This window comes from Nelumbo lutea, chromosome 4 (assembly GCF_056320005.1).
Source record: "Nelumbo lutea isolate HS-2025 chromosome 4, American lotus-T2T, whole genome shotgun sequence".
Classification (NCBI taxonomy): Eukaryota; Viridiplantae; Streptophyta; class Magnoliopsida; order Proteales; family Nelumbonaceae; genus Nelumbo; species Nelumbo lutea.
In genome coordinates this window covers 9,792,712-9,810,997 of record NC_142687.1, presented here as the reverse complement: position 1 = coordinate 9,810,997, position 18,286 = coordinate 9,792,712, and the positions used below count along the sequence as shown (strand labels likewise).

At 38.1% G+C, this 18,286-nt stretch overlaps 1 protein-coding gene across 2 annotated transcripts in view; it reads left to right on the top strand.

Moving 5' to 3' along the window:
• Positions 1-34: 34 nt before the first annotated feature.
• The window catches only part of REP (Rab escort protein), a 33,551-nt gene continuing 15,299 nt past the window's right edge, over positions 35-18,286 (top strand). The window contains exons 1-4 of one of the 2 annotated variants that reach the window (XM_088941254.1): positions 35-865; positions 2,563-2,685; positions 4,866-4,965; positions 14,472-14,510. In XM_088941254.1, the coding sequence (XP_088797380.1) occupies positions 147-865; positions 2,563-2,685; positions 4,866-4,965; positions 14,472-14,510 (981 nt within the window). In that variant the 5' untranslated portion in view covers positions 35-146. The remainder of the gene's footprint in view (positions 866-2,562; positions 2,686-4,865; positions 4,966-14,471; positions 14,511-18,286) is intronic. The other variant, XM_088941255.1, reaches the window with a different exon arrangement.

Sequence of the window (18,286 nt, the reverse complement as noted above, 5' to 3'; positions counted from 1 at the left end):
GGCACAGTAAAAATGCAAGCCCTTGTTCGAACGTCGGATCATGTATTCCGGCAGAGTCGTGCTCGCCTGCTCGGTTCCAACTCCCAACCGCATAACCGAACCTTTGTACAAAACTTGCCGCCGTTTCCCTTCGAGTCTCAGCTGCCATGGACGAAAATGTATCGTATCCCTTCATTGACACCTCTTCATTCGATCTAATCGTCGTCGGAACGGGATTACCGGAATCAGTGATAGCATCCGCCGCCTCTGCCGCCGGAAAATCCGTTCTCCACCTCGACGCCAACCCTTTCTACGGCAGTCATTTCTCGTCTCTTCCACTCGATAGCTTCACCTCTTTTCTCCAGTCTCAGCAGAATATTCCCCAGAAAGAATACTCTTCATCAATAGAAAATTACAGCCAGAGCGATTGCGTGGTCGTAGGCCTTGAGTCCCGTTGTCTGTACTCCAACTTTGAGATCTCCTCTCACGTATCCCCGGAATCTCTAGAACCTTCAAGGAAATTCAGCTTGGATATCTCAGGGCCTAGGGTTTTGTTCTGTGCTGATCCTGCCGTGGATCTGTTGCTGAAATCCGGTGCAAGTCACCACATTGAATTTAAGAGTATCGACGCAAGCTTCATTTACACTGGTGACGGAAGACTTTTGGCAGTGCCGGATTCTCGAGCAGCAATTTTCAAGGATCGGAGTCTTGGATTGACCGAGAAGAACCAACTGATGAGATTCTTCAAGCTCGTTCAAGAGCATTTCGAATCAGTTGCTGCTGATGGTGATCGGAAAGAAGAAAAGAGGAGGATTTCAGAGGAAGATTTGGAGAGTCCGTTTATTGAGTTTTTGAATAAGCAGCGTTTGCCGCCAAAGATAAAATCGTACAGATCGCATTGCCCTTCTCTTTTTGTTAGTAAGAGTTCTCATTTCAGCACTTAATGTCTTGCTCCTTTCAAATAATTGCTTTTAGAAAAATTCAGGTTCAATTTGAGATAATTGTTTTTTGAAACTTTAATTGCAGCTAGGAATTACAGATCGTGCCGATATGGTAAATTATGTGTCTTTATGACATAGACCTGAACTAGAAATCCTGACCAGTCTGCCGAGAAGAAAATAGAATTTTTTTTTTTTTTTTTTTGTTATGCTTAATTTCTAAACTCAATCACCAGTTTCTGGATTTTGTTCAGAAGCTAGATTTTGCTCTCTTAAATGATTGGCGGGAATTTTTGTCCTTTTATTGCATTATCACTCCGAGAATTTTATAACCTTTCTGCCCTTTTTTCTGTTGCTGAATTGAACTGCTTCTCTTAACTGATTGTAAATGAGGTTTCAAGTACATAAAAAACAGAAGCTGAAAGAAACAACAAAAATTTTAAGGAGAAGATTCAACCTATGGAGTCTATCATTGAATGTATTTCTATAAAGGTGGCACATTGGGTGAAAACCTTCAATCCCTTCTCTCTTAATGATACCAAAGGGATTGGTATATTGTGGCAATCTCCTATGGCAAGAACATTTTGGTCATATCTTGGTCACCGCCTTTTTTTGGTCAGTAAAAAGAAATTTTATTAGGAAATATCAAAGATCATAGAACAGTACAAGCAGCTCAAGAGCAGGTTTGAAGTGCACACAGCACATACAAACAAATTAAACTACAACTTTGCCCAATACAATGATTCCCTGCTAATCCCATTCTTAGAGAGAGTACCCACCATCCCACTAGCTGATCTTCTAACCTACTGTGTTCTCAATGGCATGGTGTTGGTTAGCCATTTGAACTTCTTCATCTCCTATACGCCCAAATGACGGTCTCCGGTTTTTCCAACCACCCTACTACAGTAGTACCACCTTAGAGTCACCTTCAATAATCAGCTTCTCCAAATTCAAATATCTTGCAATCTGAATCCCTGTATAACAGCAAGAAATTCAGCTGTAATGGAATCTTCAATGATCAGTCATATCTTGGTCACCTCCTTTCAACATAATCAAGTTGAACTTCGATAGATATAGCTTTGAAGACCAAGGTAATTATGGAGTGGGGGTGTTTTTATAAAAAGCAATGGATAGCATTGTTTTTGCGCTCTGTTGGTCAAGGTGATTCAACAAGGGCTGAGCTGATGAGAGTTAAGCAGGCTTTAGGCTGGCCACATTACTAGATTATAGAAACTTGATTGTGGAAGGACAGTCACATGTAATTGTGGGATGGCTCAAGATAAATAGTGAGGACCTGTGGAGACATAGACATGTTACTAGGGAGGTGAAGTTGCTGACAAGGGAACTAATATTCACATACAATTGAATACTGAGATTGGTCAATACTGTGGCTGGTGTTTTAGCAAGACAAGGGGCTAATAGATCTAATTTGTATTGGGGGGGGGGGGGGTCATTCCCCATGGAAGAATTTGTAGATAAACAAGTATTAAATTGGGTGGGTAGTCAAGGTTAGCCCAAGCGAAGGATTGTATAACACATCTATACTTGTATATTAATTACATATTGCATTATAGTTTCTTTTCTTGTTGTTTTCGATACTTGATGCTGTTTTATATGTCACTAACTTGGAAAATCTCTACTGTAGTATTATTCTATATGCAATAGTCATGGCAGATTGTGATCAAGACCACCCAGAGATATTAGAGAATCTAGTCAAGACAAAAGATGGAATAGAGAAATTAGCCCTCTACCACTCTTCAGTTGGCAGGTCATCTCTCTGTACATTCATTCCATGCTTTTGTGCCTACTTTTGCAATGTTTATCCCATGAATTGCAGATACTTCCGACTTCTAGTACTTCCAGAAATTCTATTGGCACACAGTGATGCTGACACTTTTATGTTTCTATACTTATATTAATACTTGTATACTTCCCATTAGTTATGTGGTCGGTTTGGAAAAAAAAATAATTTTTATGTTTTTGAGAACAAAATTGTTAAGGTTGATTCTATTATAGATAGGGTCTTTAGGATGCTATACTTTTTGTTTTCTATTTTGGCAGATTTCAGGGGTTCTGGTTCCTTAGCTTGAATCAGAAGAAGTTATTAATGATCCTTTATTCCAATTAGCTATATTTGTATTAATTCAAGGTGGCTAGGGTAATTATACTAAATAGGTGTTAGACTGGGGTATTAAGTAAGCAAGATCTTTTCTAAATTTGGTTTGAACTCTTAAGGGTGACATGGAATGTAATGAACTAATGGAAGTAATTAGATAGGATGGTTTGAAATAAAAATTAGAGGTTAGAAGGGTTTAATTAGGAATAAAAGGGGGTTTAATTAAGGCAACTGTCTGACTAGGGTTTATACTAGTGGGTGGTGATTCTAGAAATATGTGGTTGGTTGCTTGGAGTAGTAGTCTAGGTCTTGTTCTCTTTTTCTTGACCAATAAATTATACAGGCTCATTTATAGAGGTCAAAAAGCAATTGCATGTTTTATTGCAATGGCATCAAGAAACAGAAGGTGTGTGCCAATATCCTCTGCTGTTGCATGTGCTAAATGCTTGACAAGCTATGAATTTGTTAGACTTGGAAAAAAGCCTGTTGCTCTCAAAGAAAATGAATGAGAATGAACCTGTCAACAATCTACTATCTTTGATAGTATCATTGAGTATCCTCTGCTGTTGCATGTGCTAAATGCTTGACTAGCTATGAACTTGTTAGACTCGAAAAAAACCTGTTGCTCTCAAAGAAAAAGAACAAGAATGAGCATATCATCAATATGCAAGCTTTTATTAGTACCGTTGAGTTTGGAAGGCTTATTGTGGTTACAAAATGGTATTAGGTTGGAGTTGCTAGGCTTTCTGTTGCCTACTTTTTTTTTTTTTTTTTTTTTGAAAAAGGTATCTGTGATTATGTTAATAATTTCAAAGAAAGGTACATGAGATGATATACCAAAGAAACAAACAGAGAACTCCTCAGGAACTACACATGCATAACTCTATCACTATACAAAACTTTGTTGTGTGCACTAGATTTAGTTAAACCATCTACTATTGAGTTTAACTCCCTAGGGGTCCAATTAACTTTTATGTTCATCAAAGTCATAATGCCTCTAGCCTTGGCCAAGCAGTGAGCCAGCCTTCAAGGATCACCATCCTTCTCCTGTAACCATTTTATAGTATTTGCTGGATCACCTCTAATGATTAGAATAGCCCAACTCTTTTGCAATTTGGAGCCCAGTGAGAGCAGCTAGAACCTTGACTTTTGTAGAATCAGCATTCTCAATTGGTCCAAGCCCAATAATATTTACCCCCCCGGATCACACCTACCCGGGTTACCTAATGCACTTCCATTGAAGTTTCATTGCATCTCCACCTCCTTCCTTGAGGATGGGCCCCGGGGAGAGATAAATGTCTTTGGGGAGGAGTATAAGGACTCTGCTACATTCCTTTGCAGGTCACTCACATATGTTCTTTTGAAGTCCAAGGAATTAACCAACCACATATTTCACAAGCCAGTTATACAAGAGACCAGGTCTTCATAAGATCTAGCCTTGTTTTAAAAATTATGATTGTTTCTTTCTTCCCAGACACCCCATATAACATGATAGAGGACTTTTTTTTAAGAGTAATAGTGAAATTTTATTAATTCAGATACTGATTTAGAATTGTAATTTCATAAAACATACCATGGAGAGGCACAAGCTGCAGCCTCTCCCAATAGCTTACAAGTAAACTAGGAATAAATTACAGAAATCACAGCTGATCCCAAAGCAGTTCTTCCCTATTTACCCCTTGCTAGGCTAACACATCAGCCAAAGCATTTGTTGATCTCCCCATCCACTATATAGAAACCAATATATTCCTCGTCAGCCAATTAAATTTCTTAATTTAATTCTTGTAGCACCACATTGTATCTGCCTACTTATTATTTGGAACCTGTTTCAGGCTTGCAAATGCATCAGGGGCATTTATTTATCCTATTTATGGCCAAGGAGAACTACCACAAGCTTTTTGCCGTTGTGCTGCTGTTAAGGGTGCTCTCTACGTAAGTCTCAATCACTACAAGTTATCTCCTTTAGGGGGCAGCATTTTGTGTTGATAGGTTTTTTTTTCTTGATTTTCTTTCATGGATATTTGTGATTGGAAACTTTCATGGTAATTATGTCATATGCATTTCTCTAAAACATTATCACTGTTCTTGTTTACTTTTGTAATATTGATGAATCCATCAATTGCTGCTGGTTTTACAATGTTGTTTTTAAAACTTAGCTGTAGTTGTACTAATATGATTTAAGTTTTTTTTCCCTTTATATGTGCAATGCAATTTTTTTTTTTTGATAAGCAGAATAGAAATTGTATTACTGAAGAGGGAGATGGTCTCTCAGCCACCACACAAAATCGGTATACAATATCATCAACAGCCACTATATATTTTATACAAGCTGATGCTGTTGGTTTAAAGTGATCTCCATCAATCCCTTAAAAAAGCTTCCAATCAAATAAGAGAGTAAAAAAGACAGACAGTTATTAAAAGAATAGAGAGTTCTCGTTACAGATAGCGGGGATGTTCAGTAATTGGGCAATGTTATTTTGCAAGTGCTTAGGTGGTGCTTGTGTTTATTGGGGTAGAGCTTTGCGTAGCAAGGGAGGAGTGACGTTTAGAGGTTTTGAGTGTTTTTTCTCTCTTTCCTCCAGATGTTTTTGGGTTTTTTTTTTTTGCTCAGGTTTTGGGTTCTCTTCTTTTTTTCCTTGTTTGTGTGGGTGAAGCTGTTCCAAGGGGAGTATTTGGGGTCTTTTGTTTTCTTCTTTTCCTTGGTGATTTCTTATAACCTCTCTCGTATGTTGTATCCCATTTCTTTTATTCCTTAATAAATTTTTCTTTATAATTTATTACCAAAAAATTCCATTCAAAAAGCTTCAAATTTCTCATAACCTGCAGTTCAATCTTTTCAAGCAAGGTTGCCCCAGGTAAAGATTTATCTTGAAAAATATGCAAATTTCTTTCCTTCCATAAATGGCCATGGGAACCACTTACCATAAGGCTTTGCCTCTTTTGGACAGCCCACCTTGCTTCCAGGCTGATATTAAACCGTGGATATCAGGTGAATTCACCCACTGTAAATAAGAGCCTCACAAAATGGGTCTCCACCTGATCGGAGTATTTCCAAGACAATTTAAGTTTAGATGGTTGTTTCTGCTGTGACACTGAACAGAGCTGAATTACAGACTGGGTTGGGACAAGGTTTTGTTGAGTTGAGTTGAGTTTTTTCTGACACTAAGTAGTTCTTGTTAGTGCTTCCCATGGCTGTCATTCATTTGAATGTATCGGCTTCTAAAATGGTCGTGCCAATCCTTTCCTAGCCTGGATGATGGAAGTCAGATCTAAAAGCAGTTTATTGTCTGTTTTTTCACATGCTTTCATCTACTGAATTTGGTTTCTAGTTGGTTGATGGTTCTGTTAGAGATTAAATGCCATGCACTGCAAACCAAACGAAAATTTTGGGAAATGGAATATTGTGCTAAAAGAATGTTGAATTATTATGTTGATACTCAATACTTAAGTGTCATATGATTTAATTACCCTAAGCTCGATATGTTTATCAGGCCCTTGGTTAATTGGCCTGGATTGGTGGATATGACATAGATAGACATTTTTTTGGGGGGATCTAGATGGCGTAGCATGGTCTGTTGAAATATGGTTGTTGGATTTACAGCTCTTGAATGGCATGGCATAAACTAGCAAGGCACCTCTATCTACACCAGTAGGAAGATTTCGTATAGAAGGGGGTGGTGAGCCGAAGTAAGAAAGAAGGGGACCTAGGATTATGAAATGTCGTTAGCAAGGATGAAGCTCTTCTAGCAAATGGCTTTGGAGGTGGCCTTTGGGGGAGAGAGAGAGAGAGAGATAGATAGATAGATAGAGAGAGAGAGAAGTGGCTAGTATCCTTGACTTCTCTGAAACCAGTTGGGGTATCTTGACGGGCCTTACAACACCTTGGAAGGCAATTTTTGGTGCACTCCCTAAATTCCTCAGGTTTGTAAGGTATGATGTTTCCTCTTTAAAAAGAAGCCTATTTCAAGGTTCATTTCCCCTTTGGTTCTCCCATTGACTTTAAATTGGGACTTCGGATTTCATAGAGGTTTAAGGGATGAAGAATCAGCTTGTGTCTCTAAGATTTTGCTTCTAAACTTTGTGTGTGGACCCTCTTAAACTTGATAAAAGAATTTGGACCTTGACTCTGAATGGATTCTTCTCCTTCCTTTGGGGTGTTCCTTGTTAAAGAGATTTGGTCAAGGCCTATTCCTCCTAAAATTGCTATCTTCTGCTAGGAAGCTTATTATGGTAAGATCCATACTTTGCATAGTCTGCAAAAGAAGAGACCTTATTTGTGTTTCTCCCCAAACTGGTGTATTTTGTGTGAAGCAAAGAGTGAAGACGGTCACCACTTGCTGAAATCTTGTGTTTTTTTATGCTAATATTTGGAATTGGGTTTTTATGATGTTTGGGTGCAGGTGGAGCTTGCCCTCTGTAGTATTTGCTTTTTGAACCAACCACCTTTGGGTGACCAACAAAGAGAGGGAAACCGATGTGGAAGTGTGTTAGAGCAGTTATTTTGTGGACCATTTAGGAGGTGAGGAATGCCAAAATTTTCCAAGAAAAAGAAAGAAGCCTAGCCAAAGTAAAGGAGTGCATATTGATAATAGCAATGCTATGGCAGAAAACTTTAGACCTTTTTGTGAATTATTCCTTTGATGATCTTCAGAAGAGCTGGGCAGAGGCGGCCTCCACAACCTCCAAAAAGAATAGATTAAAAGCAGAATGAAGACCTCCTCCGAAGGGAGGGGTAAAGCTGAATTTTGATGGGAGCAGTCAAGGTAATCCAAGGCCATCAGGCATAAGAGGGGTTTTGAGAGATAAGGATAGTAACATCTTATCCCTATTTTCTAGATCAGTAGGAGTTGGTGACTCTATAAGGGCTGAGATACTGGCTGCAGTACAAGGAATACAGGTTGCAAACCAACTTGGAGTGGAGCTTGATAGTTGGGGGGACTCCAAGGTGGTAGTGGGTTGGCTGTCAGATCCAGATACAATTTTCTAGGGCTACAGGGATCTTCTCAAGAAAGTTAAGTGGCTTACACGGAACATGTCAGTAAGTTTCCAGTGGGTTTAGCAGATCAGTAAATGCTATAGCTAACATCTCGTGCCTCCTCTTAGGGTGACTGTACACTTTCTTCTCTTCTTAATAAAATTACCACTCATTTATTAGAAAAAAAAAAGATTCCAAACAGTTCCTGATTCCCTCAAGTTTTCATTTCATCTAATAGGAGTGGGGGACTCATTGAGAGTGGAGGTGATGGCCTTGCTTCAAGGTGTAAGATATGCAAAACAGTTGGGGTTACACCAAAATGAGATAGAGGGAGACTAAATTGTTGATCGAATGGCTGCAATCTAGTAAGTTGGGAGCCTGGATTTATAGACAGCCCATAAGGGAAATCCTCAACATAACAAGGGAGATCGGTGCATGCTTCAAATGGACAAGGAGATCAGCTAATGGTTTAGCTGACACGTTGGCTAAACAAGGGACTGTGAGGGAGAGTATGTTCTGGGCAGTTTTGTAAGAAAGATTACTGGGGGCTCAACACCTACTTAGGGATTGACAGCTGTACTTAAAATCTGGAAAGTAATTTTAAGTTATATTAATGAAGTTACCGTTTCCAATAAAAAAAAAACTCCAGCGCATTCAGACTGCTGCAGAGGTTGTATATGTTCGCCGTGAAACTCAGTTTAACATCCACGACATTGCAATTGGATGCTTTGGTATTGTCAGATAAATGTGAAGGTTTTTTTTTTTTTTTTATGGATGTCTGACAATATTTTCTTTCCATCCAATCCACCAAAACAGACTTTCCCTGACTAAAGCCTGTTTGTAAGCAAAGTTACTCCACTCCTAAAGCATATATATTGTATGTTGTGTGTGTGTGTGTGTTTTGAGAAAAGGTAATTTTCATTAAAACAAAAAAGGTGAGGTGATGGATGGGGAGAGAAAAGGCGCTATACAAAGAATCCATATCCACCCTAGAATTAGCAAGGCAATCAGCTGTAGCATTAAAAGCTCTAGGAACCCATCTAAAGGAACAAGACAGATCTGTCACGATTTTCCAGATCTCATTCAAGAAGTGGTCAAACCTCCAGGGACCACCCATCAGCCCAGCCCTAAAAATTCCTAATATCAGACTATTCCCTTGAAAACAAAATTATAGTAATAAATATCAGAAAACATCATTTACAAATTGTTGAATAAAGTTCGTTATTCATCTAGATTCTTTTGCTTTTGAAAGGGGAAAGCTTATCTTTCCAATTTATCTAGATTCCTTTGCTTCATGATCCTTTCCCCCTTTACAGCGATCTTGATGATTGAAACAGCATATCCAATCTCTTCATCAGGCAAGAGACACTCCAGACAGGTTCTTGGTGGATATTTAAGGGCCTTCTGCATATAGCAAGAAATAATAAATTGTGCTATGTTCTAAAACTGAGAGCAGCCTGCAAGGCATTCTGTAGAATATCACTAGACTTGTCAGTCCATCCCCTGAAACTGGTATATTTGACAAGATTTTAGTAAGAGAGAATGATGTTGCAACATCTTCTTCTCTCTCAGAGAAGAGAGAAAAAAGAGGCTTGAATCAAAGCTGATTCTAGATAAATTAGCTTACAGGGATGAGCTAAAGTGGAGACAGAGAGCAAAAGTTAACTGGCTGAAAGCAGGGGATAAAAATTCTGGTTTCTTTCATAGGATGGCAAATGCAAAGGCTAGAGCTTGATGGTCAAGTGAGCAAATCTTGGGCTGAGTTGAAAAGTATAGCAACCCATTACTTTTCAAATCTTGTCAAGGAAAGTTGGAAAAGGAGACCCCTCCCTCTTGACTTGGAATTGAATAAGATTTCCGAGGTTCAACAAAGAGAGTTAGAAGCTCCCTTCTCAGAGGAAGAGATCTGGCAAGTGATAAAAAACTTGGAAGTTGATAAATCTCCAGGGCCGGATGGGCTCACAAACCTATTCTATAAAAAGTGCTGGGAGATGGTAAAAGTTGATATCTTGAAAGTTTTTCAGGAATTCCAATTGAATGCTACTCTTGAAAGAAGGCTAAGTGCTACTTTTATTTCTTTAATCCCAAAGGTGGAGGGAGCTACAAATATAAATGACTTCAGATCAATAAGTCTGTTAAACAGCTTTTACAAAGTCTTAGCCAAGGTCCTAGCTGAAAGGATGAAGAAGGTCCTGAATTCAGTGATTGCAAAAAATCAGTTTGCTTTTGTGCCAAGACAAATGTTGGATAGTGTCTTGGTGGCTAATGAGCTGATTGATTCAAGGCAAAGGGAAGAAAAACCTGGGCTGATTTGTAAACTAGACCTGGAAAAGGCCTACGATCACATTAATTGGAGATGTTTGGACTTTGTATTGGAAAGAATGAATTTTGGGCAAAGATGGAGGACTTGGATAAAGGTTTGCATACTTCTCCTAAATTTTCAGTCCTAGTGAATGGTCAGTCGGCTGGTTTCTTTAAGAGCTCTAGAGGTCTTCGACAGGTAGACCCCCTATCCCCTCTCCTGTTTATTTGTGTGATGGAATTATTAACAGCCTTTGTGAGCCGGGTGGGAAATGAGGGTCTGTGGCAAGGTTTTGAAACTACCCCGGGGGGAGAAGAAGTCCAATTGCTCCAATTTGAGGATGATACCCTCTGCTTTATTGATGCTGATGTGGAACAGTTGGATGTGCTCTTTGGGGTTCTTTGCTGGTTTGAGGTAGTTTCAGGTCTAAAAGTCAACTGGGCCAAAAGCAGACTAATTCCAGTGGGAAATGTAGAAAATATTCAAGAGTTACCTGAGGTTCTAGCCTGTCAAGTTGGTTTCCTGCCAACTATTTACCTGGGGCTTCCTTTGGAAGCTAAATGCACATCAGCTTTAGTGTGGGAGCCAGTGCTGGAGAGATTAGAAAAGAAGTTGGCTTCATGGAAATCAAAATATCTATCCTTAGGTGGAAGGATTACTCTTCTAAAAAGTTCTTTATCAAATCTGCCCTCCTACTTCCTGTCTCTTTTCCCAATGCCAAGGAAAGTGACCTAAAAAGTGGAAAAACTGCAGAGAGATTTCCTGTGGAAAGGGTGGGAGGAGGAGAAAAAGATTTACCTGGTTAGTTGGGATCAGGTTTGTACCCCTAAAAGAAAAGGAGGTCTCGGGGTTAGGAAAATGAAGGTTTTTAATAAGGCTCTTCTAGGCAAATGGATCTAGAGATTTGGTAAAGAAAGAGGGAGTTGGTGGAGAAGTTTGGTTGCAGCCAAATACAACACAGACTATGGGGATTGGGTGACAACTGCCTTGGTGACCTCTCTGGGGTGCTCCATCTGGAAGGAAAGCATGGAAGTCTTCCCCCTGATAAATGGGGGTCTTTCGATTAAGCTGGGAAATGGTCAGAGGGTAAAGTTTTGGAAGGATATTTGGTGCAATAGCAGATCTTTAGCTGAGTTGTTTCCTCAGTTGTACCAGATTGCAGAGAATCAAGATAGCTTGGTGGCTGACTACTGTGAGATCTGGGGCAACATCCAGGTTTGATGCCCTTCTTTTAGAAGAAACTTTCAGGATTGGGAGCTGGACCTTGTTTCTAATTTGTTGGAATTGTTGTCCAACCAGAACCTGAACCAGATGGAAGAAGATACCTGGTACTGGAATTGGAGTAATGATGGTGTATTCTCTGTTAACTCTTTTGCAAGGTACCTAGTAAGTGGCTCTCAAGCTGAATTTCTAGCTGATAAAGTCTGGAGTCAGGTTGTGCCATCAAAGATAAGTTCTTTGCTCTGGGCCGTGGCACTGAACAAATGCCTCACCAAAAAGAATCTTGTGAGGAGGGGAATCTTGCTCCAGGATCTGTCCTGTGTGTTCTGTAATCAAGTGGAAGAAGATAGTAGCCACTTATTTCTGCACTGTTCTGTATCCACTACAATATGGAACCATCTCTTGTCCCTTTGGCATCTCCATTGGGCTATGCCAGTGACTGTGTGCGACCTTTTGTGGTGTTGGGATCAAAGAGGTCTGTCCAAGATAGCAAAAAGTGTTTGGTCCTCCATCCGTGCTGCAGTAATCTGTACCATTTGGGCGGAAAGAAACAACAGAATCTTCAAGAATAAGCATAATGGAGTGGATCAACTAATCTCCTTTACTTTTAGAAAGTTAGTCTCTTGGACTGCTGCTGTGAAAGGGGTTCAACCAACGGTCTTGGGTGCCCAGCTGTTGGCTGGTGATATCTTGTAGTGTTTTCTTGGTTTTACGCCCCAGTTATATTGAGGGGCCAATTGTACTCTGTATTGTGGTTCTTTCTAATAATATTTACCTTACCTTTTTCAAAAAAAAAAAAAGTGTCCGTGGGAAAAAGGAAGAGCACAAGTGTAATTGATGGGATGAACAGTTTTTGCACTGCATATATAACAGAGATTAGCTCATTCCAAGATGATTGAATGATTCTGAGCCAAGGGCAAGAGTGAGGTGGTGTTCAGCAACTCTGAAGTCTGAAGTTTAAAAGCAAAAAAACCTCCTAAAAAGTCTTAAAGCATTCAGTGGAAAATTTGCTTTACAGCTTTTGCAGACATCTGAATATAGTGGGGTTGTTTGGTAATCTGAATGTTGTCAAATCTGATAAGTTTTCATTTTACAATTTTTCCCCTCAAAGTCATAATTTAAATAAAAATAAATGAAAATGATTAAAGTAATAGGATGTCATAAAAAATATTACAAAATAATGCAAAATATAAAATATGATAAAATCAATAAATAATATCAATAAAAATTAAAAAATAAAGTAAACTGTTTAAGGACTTAACAGCTGATGACATTTATAGAAGTTGGGGTGAGGTGGTAGGTACTACATCCCTAAAGTCCGTGGCACAGGAAATGTGGTCCCCGCCAACTTTCCAAAGCATAAGGTTGAACTTTGATGGCAGCTCTATAGGTAATCCGGGCCCATCAGGTATAGGGGGAGTATTTAGAGATGGGGAAGGCAAAATTATTGCCATGTTTTCAGGACCAATAGGAGAAGGAGATTTGTTAAGAGCAGAGGTGATGGTTTTACTTCAAGGCATAAGATAACAAATGGGGCTGCAACAAATGGAGATTGAAGGGGACTCTAAACTGTTAATGGGGTGGATGCAGTCAGGTTGTTTGGGAGCATGGAAATATAGACAGATGATAAGGGAAATAATCATTATAACAAGGGAGATCAGTGTGTGCTTTAAATGGACAAGAAGGTCAGCTAACAGGCTAGCGGATACCTTAGCAAAACAAGGAACTGTAAGGGAGAACATGTTTTGGGCAGTGTTGTAATGGGTATGTAACTTGGGTCAACTTCATAGTAGTTGACAGTTGTACTTTGACATAGTTTGAAATTTTAATGAATTCACCATTTCCAATCAAATAAATAAATAAATAAATAAATAAAGTAACAATTATAAAATAGTAAAAAAATATGTATAAGAGATCAGTAAATAATAAAATGATGTAAAAAAGATAAAATAGTAAAAATAATATTAAATGAATATAGTAATGAAAAATAAAAAATATAGTAATAGGTTTGGGCTTGGGATGATTTAAGATGCAAGATAATTTTGGGTTTTTTGAATTCTTACAGGGGCACCGCTGGAATAAACATTTCATGCACTACTTTTGAACACGCTTGGAGGTAGCTCGAAGCCTGAACAATTTGGAGGAATTTTTAGAGTTTGGTTGCTCTATTCAGAGGTGCAGCAGAACACCCACCAAGCGCTGAAACAGCAAGTTTTTCAGTGTTTTTGTGTATTCAGCACAACTGAACACAACCTGAATGAGAGTGTTGTTGAAGTGAAAATGACCTCCATTAATGATTTCTGCAGTTCTGGCAACTTGTGGCATTGAAAGCCAGAGTTTTGGGGCATGGTCTTAGAAGGAAGACAGAAGAAAAAGGTTTCCCTTTTTTTTCAGGGGGGAAGAAGCATCTCATGCTCTCATGTGGTATTGATACATGGGAAGGGACAGGTTGTGCCCGGAGCATTGCAAACCAGCAAGACAACCACAAGCACCAACCAGATGATCCTGACCCTAATGTAGCACCCTTTGTATCATAGGTTACTGATAAAAAACAAAATAGCAATGCTTAGCATCTTTGGCTGCTTTTTGCACATCTTCCAGAGATCTTACAGGATGTTGTGAATCTGATGGCTGTCATTCTTAATTCTGTTCTTTTGCTTCACTTAGTTGCTAAATATGGAGAATGTTGCTAATTATGTTATTCTGTAGCCATTTAACTTTGCCATTCACAAATCCATTGGTTGTTTGTTTGTTGCTCATCAACCATATGTGCCATGCTTCCTCTCACTTATACTCTTGCTTGGTTTTGCATTTTTCTTGTTTGGGCTGCAAAGCTTGCTCCTTTTGTGTTTTCCTTTTTATTCAATACAGTTTTTCCTTATTATCAAAAAAAAATAAAAATCATGGGCATATCTGATGTCAAAGAATTATATTATACAGGTCTTGCGTATGCCAGTGACAGCTCTGCTTCTTGACAAGGTATGGAGATTATGGGATGTATCTGTTTTTTTTTTTTTTTTTTACTCTTATTCTTTGTTTTGCTCTTTGGGAAATCTAGAATCTGGATACTTGGATCAACATAAGCACTAAGGCCCCGTTTGCTTTTCGGTAAGTTACTTACCCGGGTAAGTGTTTCCCAGGAAAGACTTATCCGGGTAACTGCATTTACCCATGTTCTGTTATTTCCCATGTAAATAAGGAAATAACCATTTTAGCCATAAAAATCCATTATTAAAAGGGGCATTTTTGTCCCATTCAAGTGTTGGCAACTTCCCCCCAGGTGGGAAAGTTATTTACCCACCTAGGAGATGGGTATCACTTACCCAGGAAAATAAATTTTCCCTGGTCCCCACATAAATCTGAAAAAAAAGAACATGGGATTCTTGGTCAATGGGAATCAAAATCCCATTGACCAACTTTCCCCCCTCTCAAAATCCAGAAAAAGAACACCCCCTAAAAAGTAACTATTCTATACACTTTACAGCTTGCAGATGATTAGTTTCCAACATTGCTGTTTATAATTACTTTATTAGCAAATGAAAAATACATGTATGAAAAGGAGAAATGATCAATCAACATTGCCATATCCTTAAGAGTATTTGTTAGGAAATGTGTCCCTGCTTTGCAAAAGAAGGGGCAAATTGAAGCCAAAAGTTTTGGAGTGCATGCCCAGTCCATTAAAAGCTACTAGCATCCACATAACTAAAGCAAAGAAATGCAGGAACTTCAATTCGAGAAAAAATCATGGAGGTGGTTGTAGGATTACTAAGGCTTCTATTGGTTTTCGAAAATCTTCCTATTTCTCGATTTCCTTATGTCTCATTAAATGGAAAAGAGACCATGGGCCAGATAATAGATTGTCTACAACTGATGAAAAAGAACCCCAAGATGAAATTATGTCTTTCAATGAGGAGATCTGCACCTAAAGTGTTTGGAGAACAGAGCAAAGAAAAATGTGCTCAGGCAAAAGAGAAACACTTGGTTGATTGATTCAGCTAAATTGCACATGACCCATCTATCATGGATTTGCATATCTCCGTAGTTCAGATGAGCCATGGTAAGCAGTTCTCAAGGAGACTAGCCACATGAATGCATCAATCCAAGGAGGGAACCATCTGCCCTAGATGTTGCTCATTCCAACAATACCTATTACTTCTCTCTACCAAATTTCATTTTTTTAGTTGGAAATAAAAGATGATAAATGTTGAGGGTTAGTTCTGTATCCAGTCCACCCCTCCCAAGACTCCAGATATCTAGGACCAACATTGGGTAATGACCTTTATTTGGAAATATAAGATCATTCTTGAGCTTTTGGAGGCAGAGAAAACATTCAGAGATTTCTCTACTCAGGAGAGGATGATGTAAAAGAGGATTCCATGACATTAAATTGCCCTGAAAAGAGACTCCTTGCTTGGAGATAGTCTATAAATTGGTAGACAAATGGTATTTACCAGAAGTAGAGTCTGGTCAATGACTACCCATTAGTTTCTTACCACCTCCTCTTTGGTGAATCTCCAAAACTATTTACCAAGGAGAGCCTTATTCATCAGAGCCATTTTCTAGAACCCTAACACTCTAAGAGCTTTGGGTGACACATTCACTTCCATCTCTTGGATACATTTATATACCATTAATAATATATATTACAAATTGTACCATATAATGTATTTCTTTGAATTATGTTTTCTACCCCCACTTAAAAAGTCTAATAAACACTACACCTCAGTTATCACGCCCAACACAGGTTGCCTAATTGAGATATGATTAACCCCTTCTTTTGTAACAAAATGTATATGGCTTTGAGGGTCCAACAAGGTCCACATAAGAGACCTCTTGAACTATAGCTAAATGCTGCTGTATAATTGAGTTATGGACTTCATTGATGACACAATTTGAATATATGGAAAGAAAAATAAGAAAAAGCAGTGACTGAACTCATCAAATGTAGAGGCTTCGCAACGTGATGGGTGGTGCCCAAATGTTTAGGTTCCATGATTGGGTTTGATCTGATCTTTTGGCCCTCATACACTCATCATAAGTAGTCCCGAGCTTGCCAGGCCTGTAATCTCCCCTAATTAGGACTTTGGAGATGACATGTTTATATTGTGTTTTGTTGTGTAACTTAGAAGAGCATAAAATGCAATCTTGAAGATATTAAGAATGTTATACAAGCACAAAATAGGTTGTTACTTGCTAGGTTTAATGATTTCTATTTCAAATAATTGTTTCACTTATATAATGAGCACCAAGTGTATTTTCTATTATTTTCTAAAATTTTATCATAGACTTTTAACATTTGATAAGCTTTCTATAGTTTACACAACTTTACAAATTTTTTTCATAAGCTTTTTTAAACTTCCATGTATTAATTCCACTTCTGCTTATTGATCCCCCCAAAAAAAATTCCACTTATGCAAGGTCTGAAGTTTACACTGGAAGAAATCACATTTCCCTCTTTTTTCTTTGAAATAAAAGTTACCTTTTCTTAAAAAGAAAAAAAAAAGAATCCTCAAAAGGAAATTTGATGATCTAATTGTGCAAGAGGCTAAAAGTAACTTGATTTAGCTGACAAGGTCACAGGAAACAATGTTTTGGGATTAAACAATGTATAAGAGTCTAACCAACTTGAAGACAAGATTCTTTCAAACATCAATTAATTTAAGGATCCATTATTATGTGCAATAGGGGTGCTCAACAAAAACAAAAAAACTGAACCAATCTGAGGAAACAGAACAAAAAAATCTGGTTAATCAAACCAATTGGTTTGGTTTTGGTTCGGTGTTTTTCAAACATCAATTAATTTGAGGATCCATATTTGGTTATGTGCAATAGGGGTGCTCAACACATTCATCAAAAAAATAGGGGTGCTCAACAAAAACCAAAAAATCGAACCAAACTGAGGAAGCTGAACAAAAAAATCTGGTTAACCAAACCAATTGGTTTGGTTTTGGTTCGGTGTTTTTTAAACATTAATTAATTTAATTTGAGGATCCATATTTGGTTATCTGCAATAGGCAAAAACCAAAATTGAATCAAACTGAGGAAACTGAACAAAAAAATCTGGCTAACCAAACCAATTGGTTTGGTTTTGGTTAACCTAAAAGAAAAACCAACAATTAACCAAATTGACTGGTGTATATATATGTGTGTGTGTGTGTGTGTCATATTTATAATTATAATATACATATTTATAGTATTAAATATATTATATTATATATTTATAGAATTTATATGTTTATTTGTAATATATATTGTAAATATTAAAAACCGAGAAACCGAAGAACTGAACCAATCAACTGGTTAACCAATTGGTATCAATTCGATTTCATTTCACGTTTTTCAAAAACCAGCAGTACCAATTTGGTTTCAGTAAAGCTGAACCATGAACACTCCTAATGTCCAAGAGATCTGTTCTAGAGCCTAAGTTTGTTGAAGAAGCTTTGGCAATATCTTGACTGTGGTTCATTTTACCTTTGCTGATTATCCACCTTTCATCCTCAAAGTTATTTTGAACTCAAGGGTGAGTTTTTCTTTCTTTTCTTTTATTTTTCTTTCTATTTTTTTGAACTGGGAGAGAGTGATGAGGTATAAATTTGAGTATCAAGGGAAACTTTCCATCTGGAAAGTGGTGTAATGTAGTATTTCTCATCTGTATTAGTATCTTAGAATGTTGGTACAGGTGAGCTAAGCATGTCATGATATCCAGGTAGCATAGCATGTATTTTGGACTCAGATAGGGGTGATCATGGGCCAAG